At 38.6% G+C, this 26,634-nt stretch overlaps 1 protein-coding gene across 1 annotated transcript in view; it reads left to right on the top strand.

The window, feature by feature from the left end:
- The window catches only part of SLC39A12 (solute carrier family 39 (zinc transporter), member 12), a 34,079-nt gene extending 18,426 nt beyond the window's left edge, over positions 1-15,653 (top strand). The window contains exons 8-12 of the mRNA XM_009573733.1: positions 963-1,115; positions 4,727-4,790; positions 8,518-8,676; positions 10,047-10,234; positions 15,051-15,653. Coding sequence (XP_009572028.1) covers positions 963-1,115; positions 4,727-4,790; positions 8,518-8,676; positions 10,047-10,234; positions 15,051-15,179 — 693 coding nt within the window. The 3' untranslated portion in view covers positions 15,180-15,653. The remainder of the gene's footprint in view (positions 1-962; positions 1,116-4,726; positions 4,791-8,517; positions 8,677-10,046; positions 10,235-15,050) is intronic.
- Positions 15,654-26,634: the final 10,981 nt, after the last annotated feature.

Genomic DNA, 26,634 nt, shown 5'->3' with positions numbered 1-26,634 from the left:
AGGTAGATTCTGTACCACATTTTAGGAGAAATTGTTCAAAGGTTGTATGAGGCATCCACAGTCCCCTCCACACATTGTTCCAGAGAACCAGGGGCTATCAGCCTAATTAATCCTGCTGCCTAGAACTGTAATAAAATGGGTGCTATGATTTTTTCCTAAATTAATAAAATAAATTTTAAGAATAGGATAGCGTGTAAAACAGAACCAAATTTGCCATTGTGTATTCATTTATTTTTGACTCAGTCTCCTCTGATATGACACAGCTGTTATGAGTAGACTTCCACTGGTCATTGAAAGAGAGCTTCACACCTTCACTTGAGATTCTGGTCAAAACGTTGTTTGTACTCAATACATCATCTCCGGAAGCAGAACTGGGAGAGTGGTTTAAGAAAGGTGATTCTCAGTGAATGTCAGACAAATGCATTTCTTTAAGAGACACCTTTTGGGTGTGAAAGTATTCTCCTTCATCAGTTTTAAGTGACGTATCCGGTAGCCTTTAAAGTGCCCACTTTCAGAGCAAAGGAAGGCTACCATGCTGTGCCAGTGGGGGAAAAAATGGAAGCACACCCACCAGCGGAAAGCTTTGTGGATTATTTTTAATATGGAGTTTACTTTTGAAGATAATGCAATTAACTTTTTAGACTTTAAAGATCAATATACTCCAAGCAAAATAGACCAAATATATATATATATTTTTATAAAAAAAGGGCAATTTCATAAAACTGTCTCTAAAAGTAATGCTACTTTCACTATTGAGAGATGATGATGAAGTGTAGCAGAGGCTCCTAATAATTCATTTCATCCATCTACTATTCAGCTGATTAGCTCAAAACACAATTTAAATTTGAAAGAGATGGCAAAAAAAAAAGTTATAATAAATTGAATTAATATATTATGGATTACTCTAACAAAAAATAAAACATTGCCATTTTAATTTTTTTTACTTTATCTCTTTTTTTTAGACTCTTGGTTTACATAAACATGAAGCACAAGAGGTGGAACATTTCTATGAGGGGAAAGAATATATTTGGAAACTTTTGGGAATAATTGGAGGAATTCATGGATTTTTTCTGATAGAAAAGTGTTTCTTTCTTTTGGTAACACCACATGACCAGGTAAAGCTTTGTACAATTTATCCTTTAAAAAAACTCTTTTATTTTGAGATTTTACAGTGCAGAAAATGTTAACATGATTGTGGAAAATAATTTGTATGAGTTAAATGAAGCATTAAAAATTGCTTTCCAAAGTGCTCCTAGGAGATTGACCTTCAATTTCTATTTTGCTTTGCTCTATGGATTTTGTATGCTTTATAAATGTGTTCCATATATTTATAACTCAAGAAGGAAACAGTTAATTGAGTGTGTTCCATAAGCATACTTTCATGACTAGCACTGGAGCAGGTGAAGAGTATGTATCTATATGAAATAGCAATGGCAGTTGTTCACTCTAGGCTCTCTTTGAAGAGGAGGAAGACATAGATGTAAGCACAAGAGATTTTCAAGAATGATATCTTAAAATTTCCAAATTGTTTTTGACCCCTATCCCAATAGATTTGAAAATCTAATATGTATGTTGCGGTCAGTAGAACCCAATCTTACATTAATAATATCTCCTTGCTCACTGCCATGATTATAGTAATTCTATTATTTTATTTCAGTGTGGCTGGTGCCTGAAAATATGATTATGCACAAGGATATAATGTAACACAAAGCGTGATGGCTCATTAAGTTTCTCAGCATGGAAGGCTATCTTAATGTCACTTTAAAAGGCTAAGCCTTTGCTTGTTCTGTTTTACAGAGAATGGTTAATGACTGGCCTGATTTAGATACATAGCAACGAGTCCCTATTCCCGCTATCTTTGAGTCAGCCATAAGAATGTTATGTGAGATTAATAGAATGAGAATATTTTGATGATGGTGATATTTTGTTTGTTTAGTAAAAAGTAGTCCTTTTTGTAACTTATTTGGAGAGAAGGGCTTTATCATCATCCCACAAATTGTTAAACTTGTTCTACTGAGAACTAGATGAATTCTCAAAGTTAATTTTTAGATCCATCTCAGCTTCAAATTTTAATCTTCAGTTTTAAAACAAAATAAGTTTTATCAAACCAATATGGTTGTCACTGATCTATCTGATTTTTTTTTTCAGGGTTTCTTTAATCAAATAAGCATTAGGAAACATTGATGCCAGCCAACAATCTTTTTCAATAGGTTTTGTTTTGGAAAAAAAAAATTCTTATAAATGCTAAACTTTCACAGAAGGCTGAGAAAGACTGCACCTGTGTTCATTTGGTTTCAGAACTAATTGCAAAGCATCTTCATTCAGCAGGGCCTTTCTTTAGTTAATGGGCACTGGGGACATTCCCATGATCTTCCAGTGGAATCTGAATTAAATGAACATTCAGGCAGAGGCAAATCTACTTCAACCATACAGTTGGTAGGTTACCAATATGACATAGTTCCCTGATTTTATATCCTTCTTTCTCTCAAAAAATGAACCAAATTAATGTAATAAATCAGTATTATTTTTCAGTCTTTATTGATTTGTCCTTTATTACATGACATGATTGTCAGGAATCTCTAGATTTTGAAGTTTATAATGAACTTTTACAGAGATTTCAAACAAAGATTTTTACAATAACTTTTCTTAAGTGTGTATCAGATTGATTTAACAATACGTCTCCCGTACTACCTTTTGTTGATAAAATTCTTGAAGATTTTCCTCCTCCCTTCTTTTTAAAAATTTATCATGTGTAAGGGCAGACTCTCCCATGGGAAAAACATCAGGATTTTCTGCAGTGAGAGTTAAGTGCACAGTTAATGAACAGATGAAATCTTGGACTGTTCTTGGGCATTTTTCCACAGATTTGAAGAGTAACATAAACAAGCTGGATATCTGGGAATGGTGCTTTCCTATAAGAAGTTACATAATTTTCTATTGGTCTGTGGAGAGTATCCAGACAGATATATTTTTGCAAACTAAATTGACTCATACCTTTTAACCTGTTTTCTCTTTTTCCAACAAATCTCTTCAGTTTATATGTCGTATCTAGATACATAGGTTCCTGGTTATTTAAATCAGAATCTTCAGAGATCTTCTGTAATGTGAACTCCATTTTACTAAAGCAGTTGTGATGGGTAAAAGCCTCATGAGCCACTGCTAATCCCTCTCAAACACAGTTGGGAAACTCCCAACTGAATGCAGAGCAGACAGACAAGTGAAGAATGTTTACTAATTTGTGAGCCACGTCATAGCTTCCTGTTTATGATAATGAACGGCCTTGTCAGCTGCAAGATTCCCCTAAAGTTATGTATAGATCACATGAACTAGCCTGGCTTAGCTAGTTTGTACAAGAGCGGCCAATTTTTCAGAATCATGTGAGTAATAGTAAGACAAACACTGGTTGACTAAGAAAAGCTTATAAATCCTTCAGGTCAGTGATTAGTCTTGCAGTTTTGACTCAGAGTTCAAAGAAGTGGCATGTGAATAAATATTATAAGAGAAGTGGAACAATTACTGGAATTCATATGACTGGCTGCAATCATGGGAATTAAAGACTTCTATTTTTCCTTTAAAATGTAGAATTTAAAAACCAAATCCTTTCCCTTCCCTCCTCATCCTTCTACAGCTCATATCCCACATTACAACCAAGCTAACACCAGCCAAGAAACATATCCTGTTTTGCAGCCAGTACACATCTCTGCTATAGTTTTCAGAGTGGTGGCTGCTGTCCCTAACAAAGCACTCTTCCATGCTGCTGTTGACTCTTCACTGGCTGCCATAATAGCTTTAATATGCTTTTTTGGCCAAAAAAAGAAAAGATAGTGATTATAAATTCAAGCAAACAAGTTCTTTGGCTTATCTCACCCTCACACAAATTTCTAATAATTTCTCTAGTTAGAAAGAAAAGCCCCAGGGAGGTAGGGGGAGAGATGTTCTCCCTTCTCTCCCCACAGTTGCAGTTTCTGTTAATTAAATGTTAGGGCTGATGCATCAGATGATTAACTCTCTAGGATGAGGACAAAGATACTGTCTCTTTCTTCACTTGAAATAAGGGTAAATTTCACTCATTGCAGTGGACTGTAGTCATGTGCTCCTATGCCCAGCCAGTGATGCCTGACGCCGAGACAAAGCCCTAACTAAAGGCCAAGAGGCAAGGCACTGGAGGCTGTACCACCCTGAAGAAAAAAACCTATATTTTGAAAGGGTGTGAAACCTACCTATGATCATCTTTTTTTTAGCCTTGTGTTTTCACAGAGTAAGTGTGAAGAATATGAACTCCAAAGAGACTCTGGTGTCTACCCATTTTTCTGTGGAAATCCTATACTCACCCTATCCAGCAGGAAACTACAATCATCCAGTCACAACAAAATCAAAAGATACAATTTGAATTATAATGTCCTTTTTAGTTCTGCCTTTGGCTCAGATTTTTGTGTATTCAAGCAGAAACATGATTTTCTTGGGTTACAACAGTGCTTATGAATGTCTTTCTTCCTACGTGAATTAGACTGTAACCTTTTCTGGGCAAGGGAGATTTCTTTTTTATGTGTTTCTGCAGTACCAATCACACTACCAGTGCTCAATAAATTATTCTAATGATATCTATGCAAATAACAGTGACTATCTTTAATTCAAAAAGCTTGAACTGATTTGATATTTTCCTATATTTATACCAGCAGCTGGAAGAGCCCCTTAACACTGATCCATTATCTTTGCTTTTAACTAGAGAAGCCCAGAAGATTCTGAGTCTGCTGAAGTTCCTCCAGAGAGTAAGGCGATCCGGAAAAAAAGTTAGTATCAATAAAAAGACTAGAGAAGTAACAGGAAAAGCCTTCAGACCTAAGATGGAATTGAAAGTGTGAAGCTGGCTTAGCTCTGCCTTTGCTATGTGCTACATCACCACATCTGATGTGCTTGGCTATATAATTTAATCTCTGCTTAAAGACCTTTTCAGCTGCCAACACTGTAATTGTGAAGTTCATTAATCTTATACTGTCCATGCTTTAGTGTTTGTTTACTCAGTGTTGCAAACCATTTTTTGAAAGCCTTTGCTTAAAGGGAAATATTCAAAATTTAATACAAAACAGATTTTTGTAATTGTAAACTTTGCTTGGGCTTTTATTTCTGAAGGTAGTGAAATGATTGTTTTGTTGGCTCACTCTACTAATATAATTCTGCTTCCTTCTTCTCTTACACGGTAAAGCAATAGCCTCTTTAAACCAGTAATGATTTATTGCATGTATGGAATTATGGGCTCATGATGGCTCTCAGTTTTAGGATAATCTGTTTTCTTCAGAGAGCTTCAAAGTAATTCCTATCTATCTTCTCTGTTTTGTTGCTGCTTAGTCCAAAAAATGGGAAAATAGAGCATAAACCAAACTCTGCCTTTGACTGTACTTGTGTGACCTTGGTGAATTTAGTAGAGTTGCGATCATTCAACTGAGGGAATAACATTTTAATTGAGATCAGTTGATTTACTATAATCAGCTCCCCTTTATTTTGTGATCTCAGATCTCAGGTCATCAGTTGTTTAATTTATTTAACAATGTCATTATCTTCTTCTAGGTTTTTAATATTCTTCTCTGTTCTTGTGGACTTCATTTCCATTTCTGAGGCATTTGAAATCTGGATTTCCATTTCTTCAGTCTCACCTATCCAGCAGTACACAATCCAGTGCCAGTTTCAGTGTGACTATCTAGTCCATCTCTAGATGTTTCCATTCTGTTCAATCATCAGTACTTGATAAGCACAAACAAGTTTCTAATGATCTCAATGTTATTTGTTCCAAATAACTGAATTTGGTGTATAACTAAATTTGGGATAGTTTCTCAGTAGTGTTCTTTGTTCAGTTCCATTTTTTCCTCATACCTCAGTTTTACCTCTATATTAGAAATCAATAAGCGAAACCATAGTAGGGAGGGGGGTTGTTTAGTTTTAGGGTTTTTTTGAGAATACTTCTTTTCAAAAGTTTGTATTGTTACAGTTCTTATGAATAGCTAAATGCATAAACATACCTGGGTACCTTGATACCGAGCTGAACTTTTAGGCATTTCTTTCCCAAAATGGAATGGAATCTGCAGCTCTAAGACAGAAGCCTGACATTTCCAGAAATGCCAGACTACACGGTAAACACGTGTCAAGTAGGACTGCGAGAGGAGTCAATCACTTTAGGTAGCCAGTGAGTAACTCAGAAAGCAAGAAGCTACTGGAAGAAAAGGATGTCTCACTGGCCCTCTCCTCATTTATCCATGCTTGTTCTATCAATATCTGAAAAGATCAAAACAGGAGCATTTTATATTTGGTATACTCAGTGAGACTTTATATTAATGAGAAATATTTTTGCTCTATGCGTAATTAAAACGTTGGAAAAAAGATCTGTTTATGGATAAGTGTTTGCTTTAAACTCTTATTCAAAGCTTAAAAAGCATAATCTATGGTGGGAGTCCTGCACCCATTATGAAAATTATGGAATAAAATTTGCTATGAGTTTTGATCCCCTATTTAAGCAGAGAAAATTATCAAAAATAAATGTAAGATTGTTCAAGAAGAAGAGGCTTTGTAGAAATAGTTAGGGTAATAAGTTAATAGTTACCGTTGCAACAATGTAATGCGGTGAGATAATTGCTAGTAACAAAGTTGGTTTAAAATAGGCTGAAAGTAAATTAAGATAAACATTCAGATTTGTTTATATATGTATCTTCTTAACTTTCAGTCAAGTAAGTTCACAAAGCTTACATTTGCAATTGCTCCATAATGTTAACCTGATCCCAATGTCGTATTACAGACAACATGCTGGAGTGAGTTCCAGTAACCATGGTATATCTTCTTCAACAATCAGATACTTGAATAAAACAGACTAATAATGTCTCAGGGCAGGCCATGATTTCGTCCTCGCCAGTGCTTATTGCAAATCACAGACTTCATGTAATGCAGCAATCTATTATTTCTATGTAATTCATGCTCTGCACTATTGATTATAAACTGCCCGTAGTGTTTAGAAAGAACTGTGCAAACTGGGGACATCCACGTCTGGCTCCATAAGCTGGCAGGAAAATCTAACAAGCCTGCCAATTTTTCTGAACCCGCAGAGCTCCCAGGCAACTAGGGAGGATTTTCTGAATACAGTTGTTAGGCTTTTATGTGCTGTGTGTTTTTTTTATAATAGTCTGAAGACTTCAGTTCTAGCCAGTTTCTGTAAGAAAAACATCTCCCCCATCACCATAAAATGGTCATCTCTGGAAAAACATTACACAAGTGAAACCTCATAATAACTATATTCAGACAGTTCTGTGCAGCTCCACGTTAGCTCCTTGGACTGTCATATCATGTCTGTGTGGGGCCAACAAAAGTCAGGAAAATACATGACATTTAGGGCCCAAATCACAACTCTGCTTCTTCAGGCATAAAAGCAACCCTTTGTTAAGTGTTCTGTCCATACTGTGTAGAGGGAAGCTGGATGAGTTTCCTGAGAGGCATTAGAAGGTCGTGCTTGTAAGATTGTGGATAAAATGGATGGAACAAAGTACAGGGCAGGGGAGCCAATTATATGTTGCTAAGCCTAGTCATTGGGCCTGTGTATGGAGCCTCATTGCTACTTGAAGAGACAAAATCCCTCCGCGTGAATCCATTCAGCATGCTACATGGCTGTTGGGGTTACAGGCTGCACGGAGAGACTGTTCCTAATTCCCTAGCTTGATTTCAGTACCTTTATCGCTAGCAGCACCTTTCCTCTCATGTCAGATACCTGATCATGAACATCCAATGCACTGTTCCGCACTAAAGCAAGGTCACAGAACAATATGGGCAAGAGAACCAGCCGTCTGCATCCATGAGTGATGCTGCAGGCAGAGTACTATGAGCATAATGGCCATTAATTGATTGGAACAAAAGTTGGAAATGAGCATGCTGTAATGCTGTAGTAATAGTGATACTCTGAGGCTTGTTGCCTTTCATCTCTATCTTTCACTGTAATACAATCTCATAAAAAACAGATCCTGAAAATATTACTCAGTAGTAACATGCTTTACAGTATTAAAATGATCAGCTGCATGAGACTAAATATTCGTATTCATTATAGCTGTGGATTTCCATGAGTGACAGTGGAAAAACTCCCACCTTTTAAGGAAAAAAACCCATCTAGAATGCAAGAAAACTTGTGTGAATTTCAGCAACCAAGGAAAGATTAATGGAAACCTTTAGGACATATCATGAGACTGGAGCCAAACTGAACTCTTAAGTTTTTGTCTAATAGTTGACCCAGTAAAAAGAAAGAAGCTACTTCCTGGTATTTGCATCTCTGAATTATTCTACAACTTACTTTTCATTTCAAGTGGATTGAAAGAAGTATAATAACAAGGACAAAACAGATAAACACTGTTGTCCTCTGATTATTATGACTTTTCATAATGATGTATGAGAAAACCCCCAAATAATTTGTAACGTAGCAAAAATTACAGTATCTGTTTGTGTTAAAACTTCTGGGCTTTTTTGTTGTTTGTTTGTTTGTTTTTTTCCTAGGTAAGAAAATTAGTTTGTTAGCAATAATGGTTCTGGTGGGTGACAGTCTTCACAATTTTGCTGATGGCTTGGTAATAGGAGCAGCATTCTCGTCCTCAACAGAAACAGGTGTGACAACGACTATTGCTATTTTATGCCATGAAATTCCTCATGAAATGGGTAAGAAAATCATATGTGTGTTTTTCCTGATTGGCTTTGTAGTCCCAGGTTCCCCAAAGAATTCTTTCCTGTATGACATCAGTGGGAATTCTTAGCATGATGAACTATAAAATTAATGTGTGAGATGGATATATAAAGAGGCTGTTTTCTTCTCTTTCCTCTTCACAAAAAGGAGGGGAGGCTTTTGCCATTCCATCTCACCTTCTCCAGATGTAAATGCCATCAGGTCAAGAGTGACCCGTTATTCTCATGTGTACAGCCACAAGAAATAGTAAGCTGTGAGCAATAGCCATGTGTGCATAATGGGCATGCCTGACACAACGGGCTATCCAAGAATTTTAATATGCAGCAGAGCCCTTTAACAATGTATTCTCTGCTGCTAATTACGAATAACAAGATAATAAAGGAAGATATATGACCCATTTTACTAGCGGACAGGACAGGAAGATCATTCTATTGAACATTGACCTCAATTATCTCCTTGTGGTAAATCTTTCAGTATGGCTGAAGTTGTTCCTGACATTGTGTTGATGAACAAGCTGGCAAGTTTGAGATGAGAACTGCAGATTCTCATTTCTATTCTTAAATGACTGAAGATGTCATGTACTGTCCATGTAGAAAACTTCCCCAAATAAAAAGGTGGGATGGGGAATTGCTGTAAAACTGTTAACTCATGTTTGCATAGCAAAGATATTAGCAAAATACTGAATAGTTAACTCCAAAGGCAGACCTTCTTAATTCTGGGGCAGTAGTACCCCAGTGTCAAAGTGGCGTTTCTACACTCAGGGAGAAGAATTTTAAAAATCTTTTACTGTGGACCTGTTATGAAATAATTTATTTTAGAAGAAAAATCTGTGATGGTATTCTGATGTAGAATTTACCAAAGTTAATTAAGTCTGAAATCAGTGGAATTAAACTCAAACTGAAATCAGACTGGCATAAGTTTTGCTGACTTGCAGCACCTGTAAAACACTCAAAGACCATGCTGCAAATATACTCACGTGATTTGAACTGGCAAGTTCCCAGTCAAGAAAGATTTAGAAACTCTGGGAAAGCATGTGAATTCACTTTTGCGTGTATCCAAGTTGGAAATGTCACAGAACATCGAGAACTAACAGAAAGCCACTCCTGTATACTGTATGCTATCTTTAGGAACAGCTAAACAAATACAAGTCAATATGGTTTTTTTGATTTTGTTTTTTCACACAGGACGAGTTTATAACTATTTCTACAGAAATCTAAGGGCAGTCCTCCATCATTCACTATCTTTGTGCATATCTTAATTATTTTCCTTCATGTTTTATTACCAAGAGTCTTACCAACACATTTATCAGCTAAATAATAATTTTTCTGTCTTTTTCTCTATGCAGGAGATTTTGCTGTGCTGCTAAGTACAGGGCTCCCCACGAAGACTGCCATTTTGATGAATTTTCTAAGTGCGCTAACAGCATTCTTAGGACTTTATATTGGCCTTTCTGTATCAACTGACCCGTGCATTCAAAACTGGATTTTTACTATTACAGCTGGAATGTTCTTGTATTTATCTTTAGCAGAAATGGTGAGAACTTCAGTCTATTGTTATATTTTCCTTTTAACATAGCCACATCACAGATGAGTGTCAGACAAACGCAGGTGGATGAACTTGGAATGAAAAATAGTTCATAGGCTTCTTGGGAAGAGCATGTTGTCTGCCCTGTGTATGTACAGTGCTTAGAATAGTAGTCTGGTTTTGTTTCGTGTCACTGCCATGCTAGGTGTAATTAGTAATAAAAAGGTGAAATAAAGGCCATTAAGAGGGTAATATATGAGAAAGGCATAAACAACTTTTAAAGGGGGAAAGGCAAACAATATATTTTTAGGCCTGATAGAGTTACTTAGTACAACATAAAGAAACATTTGAAGCTGCAGGGTTTTTTAAAATCTTGAAGAAGTTGGTTACTTTTTTTCTTTTTACTGCCCTTTTCTTTATTTATTTTTCATCCATTGTTTCAACATGAATTTGCTGTTTCTGAACTAAAGTGCAAGATGCTTATCCTGTGCTCTTCCTGGCCAGCCTTTCTATCTCAGAGAGGTTTGGATGAGCTCCTAAGCAATTAAGAACCCATCAGATTACCTCAACTTTTTCATATTTGCCCAACATTTTTCATACTCCCAGTTCAATTGTAATGATCTGCCTATAGAAAAATAAAGTGTGAAGATACACAGTAGGAGGAAGGTCTAAGGACTGTGGAAGAATGTGGTGGAATCATAACTCACGCAGATGCCTCAGGCCACATCATTTATTGAAGATATGGCTAACTGTTCCACTTGTAACAATGCAGAACCTTGCCAACTTTGTCACATGGCTCTTTAACCAAGGTGTGTTAATGTAAAGTTGCTTGCAAGTTTCTGAACAAAGATGGGACATTTTGAGTGATTAGATCAAGAGGGAAAAAAAAGAGGTCTGTCTCTTCATAAATTGTTACTGTGTTTTTCCCAAGCCTGGCTGTCTCTCTGTTGTGTTCACTACCACCCCCCACCTCATGCCTGAGATATCATTTACCAGGTTCAAGCATAATACTTTAAACCTGATATGCCATGCGAGTATTATAACCTATTTAAAAATCTACTTGTAATAATTGACCTAAGACCTTGGGTGTATTTTAGTCTATTTTTGCTACTATAACAAAAGTAAAGTGAACATAAAGTGCTCCTAAGAGCTTGTGAGGGAACTGCCTAAGGATTGTGGATGTGTCAACAGTCCTGACTGCGGTGGTAAATTACAGACAAGAACACTGTGTACCAAGCTGCATCTTGTTCTGACACAGAGAAATTTGGAAGTGCGGCTGCCTACCTCCTCAATAGGCATGGTTTTACTAATGTGGCTAAGAACGATTTAGGCATATTTTTCCTTCAGTGTAGGATCTGCATCCATCAGGGATCCACAAGCTCCTAGAACAACACCATGTTTTTCCCTGAGTCTTCAAAGCAATGTGCCAGCTGTAATTCCCAAGAGATGACACAGTTCCAGGCAGAGACAGGGACATGTTTTCCCTTGTTCTCAGCTTGTCACCATAATCTTGTTCTTGATGTGGAGAGCAGAAAGAAGGGAGAGAGAGGGGCGGATCTTATTTCTCTCACCTCCCGTTTATTAATAGGATTCCAATCAGCCTTTTTCAGCATTTTGTCAAAAGAACTGCCATTGAGTTGCTCACCTATGTTTGTCAGAAGTGCAAGTGTTGAATATCACAGGGATTATTTTATTTAAAAAAAATATTCCTGTAGCACTGTAGGAATCTTTTAAGATCTTTTAATCACTGCAGGAAACTTTTGTATGTTTGTATAGTACATCTCAAAAGAAAATCAGCCATGCTTTATGTATTTTTCAACTTTCTGCACAGAAATAACTTCTATTCTCTGCTGCATTCTCCTCTACAAACAGCAATCATCAGTGTTGCTGCCAATGGTGTACGAATACTTAAGGGTGTACGAAGCTTAACTATAATTTTCAGTATTTGTTTTATGGGCTTTCACATATTCATGTGCTTCTCAGAGCAGCAGTTAAATAAAGGTGAACAGCCTCACTGGTTTCCGCACTGAGGAGCATTGAGGGGTATGAGGTGGAGGTTCATTGACAGGACAGCACTGTGAGACTGCTGCCGCAGTCAAGGTTGTACAAAACTACTTCTGTGGTTAATTAAAGGTTTTTCATTTCTACAAATGGCATTCCAGCTCCATTAACAAGCAGGGTAGACTAATCATTTTAGAAATCTGAGGAAAAGGACGAAAGAAAAAATTATTTATATCCTTCATCATTTTTCACCAAGGAATTCTGCAAAACTTCATCTTCCCAGTAATTGGGGAAGGTGGAAGAGAGGAGTATTTTGTCTTGCAAATGTGTGTGCACAGGTATAATATTGCAACGTAAATTGTTTGTTGCTTCAAGATATGCATTGTATTAAACCCCAAGGACCGGGACATCATTTCTGAGTCATTGTACATCATATTGGTTTATACGGTTCCTGACCAGAAAGATTTACTGTCTAATTTGAAAGGAGGGAGAGAGAAGCAAGAAAGACAATAAGGATATCAAGAAATAGGAGCTAGCCAACCGCTCCCTGAGGCAACTAACTGACATTTCCTCTGAATAACCTTAAAAATCTTTCCGATTTTGGAGATAAAGGAGTATTTTTAAAGTGACTTATTGGGCTGCTGCAGTGCAGCAGTCGTGCCATATATGCCCCAGCTTGGTAGAACTCTTGTTTAGCCAGCACTTGGTTGAGAGCCCCTCATGCCTTATTTCAGCACGCTGCTTCCTAATTCTTTATATCTTTTGTGTGCTCACGATGAAAACATGAGCTGGAGTGGGAATAGAGTAGTCCCTTGATTAACAGTAACTCTTTCGCCTCCAACAAACGTCAAGCATTAGTAAGTGTGATGGCAACCAACAGCTTGGATGTGGTGCTATCTTCCCTTAATTTGTGAAGTGTTTTGCATCTGCCGGTTGAATAGGCTTATGCTTCCCAAACAACATTTCTCTGCTGTACCGCACACATTTGTGTATAGGCGAGTTCAGAGAGAGTTGGGGAACCATAGCTGATACTGTGTCAGCAATCAGCTTTTATTTTCAAAGCAGGGATGTCACACTCGGTAAGGCTATAGAAATGGTCTGTGTGCTTGATAGCGTGCACGTAGGCTAGGTGGAGCGAGCAGAGATCTGCATTGGACATAGGAAGGGTACTACCTGCTGGGAATTCCTTTTAAAAACTTTCTTAGGAACCTACTGTGCATGTGTGCAACTCATAAATTGGCACTGACAGCAATAAGAGAAAATACTAGCTTTTGCAGTGGGAGGGAAAAAGTTTCTTATTTAGAGAACTTGTTCACTCATGCACTGGGGAAGTGGACAAAATAGGCTGATTATAAGGATAAATTAGAAAGAACAAAGGTCTAGACGGGAACCCTGGATTCAGGCCTAGGTCTTAATTAGCAGTTTTTACTTACATACAAAACAAAACCCACATGCTCTGAACACTTACAAGCTGTCAGTTCAGATTTTTATTTACACCAGAACTTTGAGGTGTTTACATTGGCTTTAGATTAAATGTTTCTGATGATCCTTAAATACAAATTAAATATAACGTGAGTTTCTAAGACACGAATTTGTACCATAATTTAAACCACTGCCTAGTTGTTACGAAGATCTAGGACCTTTGGGTTTGCCTGTTATTTTTATGCAGAGCTTTAAAGTGGAGGCAGATTTTTCACTATAGTTTTCTTTCGGGCACATGCCAACTTCCAGAGAAAGAAGAGTGCAGGAGAAGCAGACCCAGAGACCCCCCTCTGACAGAGGGAAGGACAAGCATAGCAAATAGATGTAAACATACCCTGTTAGCCTCCTTGGTCAGCACCACTCCACCGTCTCCCAGTGGCTGATGCTGTTACAGCTCCTGTGAGGAGGCTCTAAAGAGCAGAGGAAATAAGTAGCTTCGTTTGAGCACAGGCTGTGAGTGGTGCAGGAAGGCAACGTGATGGGAGAGTGCCAGGACCACTCGCTCTTGTTTTGAAGTTCACGACAAATAGCCAAGAAAACCCCAACCAAAACCGAAGGTCAGTACCAGGCCATTGCTCTATATTTATTTCCAAAGTTGATGTGAAAGTGTCAGCAGTCGTTAGTGTCTCCCCTGGTGCCTATAATACATAAAGCATAAATACTAAAAGAGTGTGAGCCTGAGGCATCATTTTCACAGGCTCTGTTGAGATATACATTTTGTTTAAAACTTTGATAAAAGAGACCAGGTAAGGTGGAAGGTCAATGTAAGTAGCTTTTAATACGATTATAAACAGCTGCTGCTCCTTTACTTGATTTAAAACTCACAGAAAAAAATATTAAACGTAATTTTTTCAAGCATATTTAAAAAATCCTGTTTTCTACTTGTGTGTTTACTAAAGCCCAAGTAAATAGGAGCATTGTCAGTTATTTCAGTAGGAGCAGGATTGACCCTATATATAGTACTGAAACAAAAAAACTCAAACTAGTTTGTTCCCACAAAAGGGAATCACTAATTTTACTAAATAAGCATTTCCTTACAGACAGCTGTATAAAATTACTAAAAACTATTGAGAAGTTAACAAATTTTGGAATCTTATTTATAATTCTTGTCGGTGCTAGTAAAAGAACCAAAATGGGAAGAATTTGATTAATTTAAATATGTCACTGTCAAGATCGGCGTTGTTACAACGTACAGAACATGCTACAGATTAATAGCTATATTCAGAAACTCAGCATTTTGAAAGTTTTTTTTTTGTGAAGTTTGCCTTGTTTTCCCATAAGACTTTTTTTCCCAGAGATGAATATATCTGGCTCTCATTCTGGTGTCTTATTCTTTTTTTAGCTTCCTGAAATGACTCATATTCAGACACGGCGACCCTGGTTGATGTTTCTCCTACAGAACCTTGGATTACTATTAGGCTGGCTTTGCCTCTTACTTTTGGCTATATATGAACAGAAAATTAAAATATAAGTTTTCTGTTGGAAATCTTGAAGTACCACTTACGACAGTGGATAGCATTATTCACAATTTTGTCACGTCTGCTATAGTGATATATAAATTAAGTTGCTCGGATTTTTATATCTGAACAGTAGATAACTATTTGACTTTATTAACTTATTGTTCAGATTTTGTAATTTTTTTTGTAAACATGAATGTTTAGAATTATGTTTTATTTGTTACTGAGTTTACCAGATCCCACGCTCAAACTCACAGGAGCTTTTGATTAGCTTTTATTGAGCCTGTTCTAGTTGAATGCTCTAAGTGATCTCTGCCAGTCTGATTGAAGAAAAGAATAAAACACTTTTATATGCAATAATTAAAGTGGACTAACCATAGTTGAATAATTTGAAGCAGAACAGTTTGTTGCCTCTTAGTACAAAGAATAAATGTATTTCTACAAAACTAGAAAGTATAGCAACACTAAACTGTTAAATGGCATACAGCAATCTCATAATATCTGCATTATCTACTTTGTCAACATAAAGATCCTTGGTGGTCATATCTCACTGGTCCACTGTGGCAGGTAAAAAATGACAAGTGTAAATGTTGAAGTTTATGATCTAGAAATCTGTGAATGTCCTTTTCTGACTGTAATATAGTTTCTCATATGTGTGATGGAATCTGTGACAGTCAAGCATTGGACTATAGTAACTGTCAGAGTAATCGCCTTCTGCATTATCCCCCCTCTGATGGTTGCTCATAGCAAATGCTTATGAGTGATTATAAGAAATATGTTTAAATTCTTTTTCCCTGATATCCCTTCCAGGCTCCTCAAATCAAGGGATTCCTTGAGCCAGATCTTGCTTCCGAGCCATCATTTTTAATAAACACCAATAGTGCCTTCCAGTCAGCAATTATCTTATTCATACAAATGCGACGTGCATTGTGGAAAGAGCTTTTTCAGTTGCCTAAAGTGCATATAGTTGTGCTCTCTTAGGGCCTCACTGCAACTCCTTCTGTCTTGAGTGATTTTTGGGTAATTAGTCCTCTTGATTTCAAGGGAATTCTGCATAAGTTAAAGATGACTCATTTAATTTAGTATTGCAGAACCAAGCCTGAAACAAGTATACAAATTCTGCCCTGATTCTGAGGTGCTGAGCAACTTCCAGGGGGTACTGAGCAACACTCAACTGTGTGATTTCTGCTGCTTACACGCTATCAGTTTTTGGCGTAAGGACTGCCCCCTACCTAATTTATGTTTTTGTATGAGAATTGAGATGCAATCTTTCTCCCTCCTCTGATGAACTGTGGAAATAGAGAGCACGTTACAGAACAAACATATATTCTTTATGCAGCAAACGGATATTTTCTTTTCCTTGTCTTAACTCAAGCTTGAAATACGGCTACATTATGACATGATATGACTGTCTCAAAATGTGTCCTGTGTTTATTTGGCAGCTTCTAGTGAAGGTACAATTATTCTCATATTACAGAGGGGAACAGAGTCTACTCTCCTCGAGCACTGTCAGTTCTCAGAGGCTTCATGGGCACCATACTACCTTATCATCAACACTTAAAGTGAAAAGAATTCTGAATTTCATTGTTTATAATAGCCCAGATTCATAGGCTTGTGGACCCCTAGTCCAGACTACCCCTGGAAAAAACACTTAAAGATAATTTTAAAGGTAGATAGGCGCTAATTTACAGCACTTGTTAGTTATGAAAATCTGTAGCAAATACCCCAGTGCTCATCTAAATGTACATTTAGGCATTTACATACTTCAAAAACCTTGTCCCAAACAATTTATCCAAGGTCACACGGGAAGTCTCTATCTGACTAGGGAAATGAACTGAGCTGTTTTAAGTCCCAAAGTAAAATCCTAGCTTGTTTTATTTAGGTGTGCAAATATTATGACTGCTTTTTCTGTTGATTTAACTGTGAAAGATGAGCTGAGAAGCCATGACTGATGCTTCTCTTCTCAAAGTTTACATTTTTCAGGAGTTTGTGCTTGCTTTTAGTAAGGTAAGATTTTTTAAAAGTGGTTTCCCAGTATTTCATCTGTTTGTATTGGCACCGAGTCACTCCATGACCTTCAGCTGAGACAGTCAATTCAAGCAATAGCAGGACACCACTGGGTGTAAGCAAAATCTATTCTTGTATCAGATAGTGCAAATGAATATTGGAAACATTTGTTATTTCAAAGAGCAGCGCTACCATAGTTTGAATGTTTATGTATGCATAATGTTCACTACCACAGAAAACAAGGTTGCCAATATGATCATGTTTTGGCAATGCTATTGTATTCTGAAATGTTTTTCTACTATTTATTAATGTGTCTGAAAAAGGGCAAGTCATTTCTGGCAGTGTGTACTTTAAAGTTGCATACGAGCATAGGTTCACATCCTGACATGATCTGTGAACATATTGCATCCGCATCTGTTCAGAAAATGCCATCTTTTGGCTATATATATTTATCAGGCTTCTTGATCACATTTAACAACCAAGTGTATTTATACAGCTTCCACCGCGGGCACAGATACGGTGATCAGAATGCCAGTTAGTCCTTATTTCTGCCACAGAGCTTGGACACTTTTGTGGTGTTTGTCAGTGAGTGAGCACTTCAGTCACCATTTTGCCCTGGTGTCAAGGCTGAACGCCTGAAGTCTCGTTAGTGTACGGAAGATCGAATTTCTATGGCACCTGTGAGAGAACTTATCTCACTACTTAAAGTTGGTGCCTCTGCTGTAATTCTCTTGACATTAGTATCTCTAAAAAGATACTGAAGGTGGAGTATTACCACATATAAAACAAGACTAGACTGTACATTAGGAACAGTGCATCATACAGAGGGTTGGAAACTATTCCTATAGGTCACTGAATTAGAAAACTAAATCAGCTTAAACCCAAAGAGATCCCCCTGCAGGATTCATCTGTTTTGTCAATGTTCTCTGAAAAGCCCAAGAAAAAGGATTGAAGAACATGGTTTTGCGTCCTTACAAAAGAGAAGGCGGTGCACAAGTATTCTTTTGATGCATTCATTTTTTGTTTGTTTTAAATTCTGTAGAGTTTATTCATACAGATTTCAAACAAGGCTCTGTTTAAAGCCAGGTATCTCTTTCTGTTCCTCCAAACCTAACAGACAGAGAACATAATATGCCAATGTTTTCATTGAGTCAAATCCTGAGTAAGGACTGCAGAACTTCATCACTTGCAGCCCTTAAATCATGACTGGGTATCTCTCTAAGAGGTATGCAATTACTCAAACAGATGTTATGTGCTTGATGGAGAGATTACTTGGAGAGGTTTTACAGCTTGTCAGGCAGTTCTGACTAGATAATCATAATGTTCCTTTGAAACCCTAAAATATATGAATCTATAGATACAGGAATTTTTCTGGAAGAAGCTGGTTAGTATTTCTCTCTTTCATCTATTCTTAGTTTTCAGGCACTCTCAAGATGAAAAAAATAGAAAATATCTTGCTTTCCCAGACAGAAAATGAGAGAGAAAAGGAAGGGTTGAAAGAATTGGTTCGCTATAGTATTTTTTCCTGGAAGTGAAATGGCAGAGCGCGCCTCATAAAAAATACTTCCAATTCCAAACTACCAGGGCTCCTAAGCATAAGAGAGCTGACCTTGTACCTCTCTCTTCTGTATATCTTACACATTACCCAGTGACTCCTAAGATAAATAGTACCTTCTACCAGCTATGCTAATGCCCCTAGAAGTTTCTGGAGCTCATCTGCATGTTTTAAATACTGCCATCTATTCCTTCACTGTATTTTATGCTTTAGGCGTGAATGTGGCATTTATCCAGAGACAAAAAATGCCTTTTTAATAGAAGAAAACATGGTTAGTTTTGATATGTATATTTGGATTGCTTTTCTTTCATGTTGCCATTGTTTTTGAGAAAGCATGTTGTCATTGCAAGAATTTTTAGCCTGCAGCTGGAAACCAAAAACAGGTTTATATCAAAGTAAGGATTAGGGCTGATAATTTTATAAGGGCATACTTTATCAATGTTGTTAGCTTTTCTTGCTTTACTGTAGCTTTTTGTCAAGTCTTCCTCTCATCTTAAAAATAAGCTGCCTTCTATTGTGAGTGTAGCCTTAGGAATGTGACTACAGAAAATACAAGCAGTAGTTACACAATGGCTTTAATCAAAACAAAAAGTCCTGCAATTTATTTTACTAGACCCACCTTCATTCCCTTCTCCCCAAAAGAACAAAAAATCCACACGCGGAGCTGTGGCTCTGGGTCACGTAGGAGAATGTAAGAAGTGCCTTCTTCCTTTTATGTCTCTGATAACGGGACCAAGCACAATGGGAGACCCCGCGTAGACATCTGGTTGCACTGGAGTCCCTGCCAAGCTCCCGGCGGCGGCCGTGCAGGCCAACATCCTGGTGCGGGGGTGCAGGATCGCAGAGGGCTGGTGCCGCTTCCTCTTGCAGAGCAGGCAGGGGGGCTCCAGGGGGGCACGCGTCAGTGCAGCACTTCAAGAGCTGTAGCAGAAGGATCAAAGGTTTTATAGCTGTTTCTGTATCGTCCTGCAGGAGCTCAGTTCGGGGCAAATTCTCAGACAGCGCACGTTGTCTTGGCTTTGGACACGAAGGATATTGTGAAAGGGATCTGGCTGGTAACCCTGTGAGTGCAGGCTCTTGCAGTGCAATCCACAGGACCTCAGCAGTCCAGGGTGACCCAAGGGAATGCCACTTCTCTGCAGAGGAACCTCCCTCGGTACTCTCATAAATAAAGGACAAGGCCTGTTGTCATGTCTGGGGTGGTCCACCTCCACATTACAGCCGCAGGGCACCCCAACGGAGCGCGATGTGGCAGTCCTTCCTCCCCAGGGTCTCAGCTCTGACACTGCCAGAGAGCATTAAACACAGGATTACCTGGCAACATAAATCTGCCTAGCAACCATTTACATACTGGCCCAAGATAATGCCAACCAACCACTAATCCAGGGCTGTAGACGTGTCTATATGTGACATCATTTTGTCCCGCTGCAACTAGCTGGAGAACCCTCCCTCATCCTTTTCCCAGGGGCCAGCAGAAACTAACTTGACCTATCCCAGACAGATGACAAGAGATATGCATAGGGGAATAGACTAGTCAATTATTATGACACGTACCAGTCTTAATTTAAGACCACACCAAATTCTGCTGTCTCTCCATGGACTCTCACACTGCAGGGAAGGCACCAGGACAATGTCTGTTGGGTAGCTGCCCAGGCTGTCCTTGCCAGGGTACATGGTGGGCGAGCAACAGCCGTATCTCAGGCCTGACAACTGTTTCAGGGTATCCTAGGTGTCCCTGTCGTTGCATACCAGATACGGCATCCACCAGCACACCACCTCACACGAAAACTCTTTTTGGCTTTTCTGGCAAGGACTTTCTAGCATTTGTCCTGCCAGCTGCTTGTCTGTGCTATGCAAATACCATAACCCATATAGTATGGGCTCTTACCTGTTCTCCTCCACCATCCATATTGCAACCGTTTGTGACTTCTGATGTTCAGAAAGGGCAACAGAGCATTGGAAATTTCACCGAGAACAGAAGCAGATACTATCATCTACACCGTGGTACCAGCAATTTGGCTCTTGTCATTTAAGAGACACTGCTATGAGTACTGAGCACAAACACACGTAAATCATTCTTTTGTATTCCATGCTGAAGTGTGTTGGTGTTGTCTTAGTAGTCTTGGGTGGTTTTATCAGTAGCAACTGGTAGTATGTCCTGACTTCAGGACTTCAAAGGCCATCTTCATATTCCTGTGCAAAAGTTTAGTATGAGCTCCGGAGCAAGAGTACACCTACTTTATGGCAGAAGTGGGTAGGTATTGCACTTAAGTATACAAACAAAAGTCATCTATATAAGTGGTACAAAAACTCAGTCGCAAGTAGCTGTAATTACCAGCAAGTTTAGAAAGGTGTAAGTGGACAATATACATCTGGTGGTTTAGTATGCCCAGGACAGCATAGCAGCATTCAGAAAACATGACATCCAACTGAGCTATAGCCATGAATGCAATTCTTCTCCCAGGTACTATCCACATGAGGAGTCCCATGAGTATTAGAATCATTCCGCCATACTCCAGGACCTCACTGATGATGATTTTTTGTGCACTTTGCACAAGGCTTCAGAGGAAAAGATGCAAGGGAGAATAAGACCTCTTCTGTAATTTGGTAAAGAAAGAATACAAGTGGCAATGCACTCTAAATTGCATAGTGATTCATCATCCTGCACAAATACAAAGCATCTCTCTTTTTACTTCAAGACAAACAGGGAAAAACAGATACATAACAGGAAAGCCGGAATAAAGAAGCGTCCAGGAGAAAGTTCTTGTAGATGACTGTGTAAGTGCCAAAACAAAACAACAAATATGTGAAGAATATTACCCCCTCCTCATTGTAGTTCATTCTCATTGGTAAACACAAAACCCACACAATTCTCTGCAAATGTTGCTGGAAAATATCGTGTCTAAGAAGTCAAGCTTTAACGCTGAAATAGTTTAAATATTACAAAACGTTGCTGGAAAATATCGTGTCTAAGAAGTCGAGCTTTAACACTGAAATAGTTTAAATATTACAAAATAGATTACTTTTAATAACTCTTAAACTTGAGACATGCATTGAAAATACGATCCATATGTTCATAGCCATATATTTTGGAAAATACATATTCATAGTTGATGAAATCAGTACAATTTCGTGTGCAGGATTTCAATTCCATCTCAAGTAATAAGGAGGAAAAAAGCTTATTAGATCATAGTCCATTTTCTATCATTTCCTACTACCATAAAACCTACTTTTTAATTTGGCTTTTTGTACTTGCAATTAGCAAGAATATGCCATTTGTCTAGACAACAGAGTAGCTGGCTGTCTGGCATAGCATTTCTGGCATTATTAGGGTGGACTAAGAAAGCACATGACTATTTGTTGTAAATTCTTTTCTAGCATGTAATATTTTAATATGCCACCAAAATTCTTAGGTTGGATTGCACTTTATTAACCCTCCATTCTCGACCTTGATTCTCTTTCACGGAGCTGTGTTTTTTCAAAGTAATTATAATGTACTTCACTTGAGTGAAGTGGGGTTTTTTGTTTCTTTCCCTTTCTCACGTTTCATTTCTCCCCCCCAATATAATTTCCAGTATGTGTTAAGTTTCAGTATTGGTGGAGAAAAACTAATTTGTCAGAAGATCTTTTTCCAGACAATTCATAATTATAGCATATGTTGGATCATGGGCAAGAGGGACCTCAAAAAGGATGGTCTGAATTCTAAGGAAGCATAACTAGAGCAAGGGCAGTTCCTACCCACTTTTTGTTGGTATCAAAAGGCATATTCCAGCTTTAAAGGGGGAAAAAAAAAAAAAACACAACAAAAGATTTAAATGGCACGTTGCAAATACCAACCCTGGTATTCACCAGTCAGTTTACACCAGACTGCCAGTGATCAGATCTCCTGCACTTCTTCAATCACTCTTTAATTTTAAAGTTATTTCTTCCCAGCTGAGACATATTAGCTGACACTGGGCATGTGCCTAATCTTTTGCAAATTCTCAGTAAAACAATTGCTCATCACTTTCACTTTTACAGCCTACTAGTATTACATACGAAGACATAGAAAAACACTAATAATGGATAGTTATCTGATTTAGCCAATATAAACTGGAAATTCCTGATTACTTGAAGTAGATACTAATGAACTTGCAATATGCTCTTGCAGTCTGGTATGAATGTAAACCGTAGCCTTAACAAGAGTCGCTTTTGATTCTCCTCTATCTGTGTCATATAGGAGACATTTCATACCTTTCCCTCTTCCTCCAGAATTCACAACATGCAAGGTATCCCAGATTCAAGGCAATAAGAACAAACTTACAGGTCCCTAGCTTTCTCAAGAATTACATTTTTGTTTGTTCAAAATGGTTATTTGAATAGTAAAAAGGCCCTTTCCTCTTTTCTGCACTTTTGTCCTACTTATTTCAGAAATAACCACCTTTGACAAAGAATTTTGTCAAGCTTGTTCCCCAGTGAAGTTGGTGGTTCATGTGGTAACAAACAGTCAGTCTTGGCAGAAGAGACATTCATGTTCACTGTATTCATGTTTACAAAATAGCGTCAGATGTCAGGTTCAGACTTTGGTCTCTAATAATCTTATAATCAGCGAGACTTACTTGGTAGCGTGTAAATGCATAAATCGCTTCTGAATTCTCAGGTTAGTTTTATAGCAGTGAAACTTTACTAAAAGCAATAATCCCTGCATTATACTATTTTAAAGAAAAGAAAACACAGGCTTTTGCGTTCTTTGTAACAAAAAAACCAAGTCTGCACAGTGCCTCTGTTGCCGAGATCTACATGATAAGGAGATCATCTGAAATACAGCCGGCAACCAGCACTGTTTCTCAAGTACTGAAAGTTCCTAGGCAGTATGTTTGATGAAAAACATATTGCGTGTTCATTTATCCCCTATGTCTATTTAAAATCTGAGATATAAACATCTCATCTACAAACATGCTCAACAAACCTATATCTGGTTTACATCCCTCAGTCACCGCAATGACATTTCATTAGCTAATCCATTGTAGAACTGATTTTTAGCAAAATAGAAGCAAATTCAATTTGTTAAGTTTAACCTGATCATGTAATACCCTTCCAGTAAGTCTACCACTATGGTTCTGGCTGCCTTATGTTATTGTTTTCTGGTGACAGATAGGCTGCTGCAAATACTTCTACCATAATTAATCTGCTCCAAGGGGAAAAACAGAAAAAAGAGTTGAAAGTAAACTTCTAAATGACATGGTACTGCACCTTACAGTGTAAATGGGTCCTTGCAATTTTAAGCTCTGTGAAAAGAAGACAAATAAGACAGAACAAAACCCCATGCAGTGATAGAGAAGAAGCAGTCTGATATCTCTGACTGCTAGATAATAATCATCAATGACCATGTAACAGTTTTGGCACCAGGTTGCTTCTCTTTAACTCTGCCTGTTGGCTACACACTCATCTACTATTTTTACTCTAATTATACAGTGTTTCATATTACCTATTTAAATGAGAAAATAATTGATCAAGCTCGCTCAGGGAAAATCCAACGAAGAAGACAGTTCCTTCCCAACTGAGATTTTTTAATGCCTCGTCTATCACATTATCCCATCAGTTGAGCTCTGCAGAAAGGTAAGAAAATGGAAAGACTTCTACAAGAGTTCAATGGAAAATTCAAACCCCAGGGATTTCCCAACAGTTTTAAGCAGCATCTGTGATTCCTTCAAGTAACCCCTAGGGCTTAGTAAATTCATCAGTTTATCAGTAGTTAGATACAACAAAAGACACTTCCTTACGTGCATGGTCTTATGTCTCGCTAGACTTTGGAAGAGAACATGAGGGCAGTAGAACAGATTAGAATTGTCAGTGAAAAGCCCCAAATATCCTGTACAGAAACCAGCCATTTCTAGGGATGGCTAATGCAAAAGGTAGCAAAATATCTTAATCCAGCCTCTCTCTACAGTTTAGAGGCCTTTGAAATTGCAGGGATAATCCTTTAATCAGTCTGGATCTAGCAAACTGGATCTAATCCTCTCCTGAGAACACACACCTTATCTTCCAAAGATCTGAACATGGTCACTCTTCTCTTTTAGAGATTGCCTGAAGGAGGCTTTCTGCCAAATGTTATAAAACAGCATGGCAAATCAGAATACTCAAGAGCTAATCTGAAACTAGCTAGTCCAAATTCCAGAGACTGCTTATGCATTTTCTCCAGGGCCTATGAAATGTGAATACAGAAACAGTCCTTGGAGCAAAGACTAGAGTCCACAAGTGATAAACTGGTCACTGGGCTGGAGAGTAACAGAAACAGAAGAGTTGAGATGGGAAGGCACCTCTGGAAATTGTCTAGTCCAACCACCCTGGCTCAGAGCAGGCTCAGCTAGAGAAGGTTGCCCATGGCCATGTCCAGCTAGGTTTTGAGAATCTCCAAGGATAGAAACTGCACAACCTCTCTGGGCAACCTGTGCCAGTGCTCAGTCACCCTCAGAGTAAAAAAAGCTTTTTCTGTATTTCAATTTGTGCACATCACTTCTTGTCCTATCACTAGATACCACTGAGAAGAGTCTGGCTCCATCTTCTTTACTCTTTTACTTCAGGTATCCATACTCATGGATAAGATCCCCCCCAAGCCTTCTCTCCTCTAGGCTGAACAGTCCCAGCTCTCTCAGCTTCTCCTCATGCAGCAAATGCTCCAAGCCCTTAACCATCTTTGTGGATCTTCGCTGACCTTGTATGTCCATGTCTCTCTTGACCTGGGGAGCCCAGCACTCCAGATGTGTCTCACCAGGGCCAAGTAGAGGGGAAGGGTCACCTCCCTCAGCCTGCTGGCAATGCTCTGCCTAATGCAGCCCAGGAGGCTTTTGACCTTCTTTGCTGCAAGGACTCATTGCTGGCTCACGTCCAACTTGTCCACCAGCATCACCAGAGCCTTTTCTGCAAAGCTGCTTTCCAGTTGGTCCCCAGCCTGTACGGGTGCATGGGGTTATTCCTCCCCAGGGACAGGACTTGGCATTTACATTTGTTCATGCAACTTCATGAGATTCCCATTTGCCCATTTCTCCAGCCTGTCAAGCTCCCTCTGAATGGCAGCACAACCCCCAGGTGTGTCAGCTACTCCTCCCAGTTTTGTACCACCTGCAAGTCATATTCCTTCTTTGCTTTCTCTCTGACCTACTACCTTTAATTCTTATAGAGTGCTAACAGGAATGGAGGAGTGCCACTCCTTAGAACGGCCAATAAGCGTGGTGTAGGTATAGTCCTTTGGGGAGTACGAGACAGGAATTCAACCCCCTCCTGATGAAAACAACAAGCCAATATCCCCAGCAAAGTTCTATATGCACTAGATAGTTTGCATAAGGATAGGGATCTGTGTTCCTCTCACAACCATCCCTGGAAAGGCAGTGACTATTCTTACTATTTTTCAGGGGCCAGTTCACATGAGGCAATTTTGAAGCATGTCTTGGCTGGGCCCTAGAAAATGCTTAGTTTCTAGATCCTGAATCCTTGAGAGATACTTTCTGATCTGTTCAGACTGTGACAGAAAGAATTTTAGGGAGCTTACAAGTCAAATGGGAGTTACTCAGTGTGTTTACGTACCTCTAAAAATTACGCATCAAATGAGTGGATGCTCCAGAATTGCAGCTTTTAAACTAGGTGCTTGGGTTCTGCTTAACTCCTGCTCCAAACTTGTTAGTAGTCTATGGGCTCTAGAGTTACAGAGGGAAAGCAAATGTCACAAGCTTTTGGTCCAAGGATATGACAGATAGCAACTTTACCCTGACTTTGTCCTCTCCATCCAGCCTTACAGCCCCCACAGTGTGCAATACTCACTGTCAAACTACTGCTGCAGACTCTAGAGAAGGGAGGAGGATGGGAGATGAGACACATATTGCATAGTTATTTTATCCTGTCTAACGCTCCCAGCCAGTCAACATCCCTGC

The sequence above is a fragment of the Fulmarus glacialis genome, unplaced genomic scaffold (genome assembly GCF_000690835.1).
Source record: "Fulmarus glacialis isolate BGI_N327 unplaced genomic scaffold, ASM69083v1 scaffold8880, whole genome shotgun sequence".
Lineage (NCBI taxonomy): Eukaryota > Metazoa > Chordata > Aves > Procellariiformes > Procellariidae > Fulmarus > Fulmarus glacialis.
The sequence above is the reverse complement of the archived record's forward strand: the minus strand, read 5'-3'. Positions and strand labels throughout refer to the sequence as shown.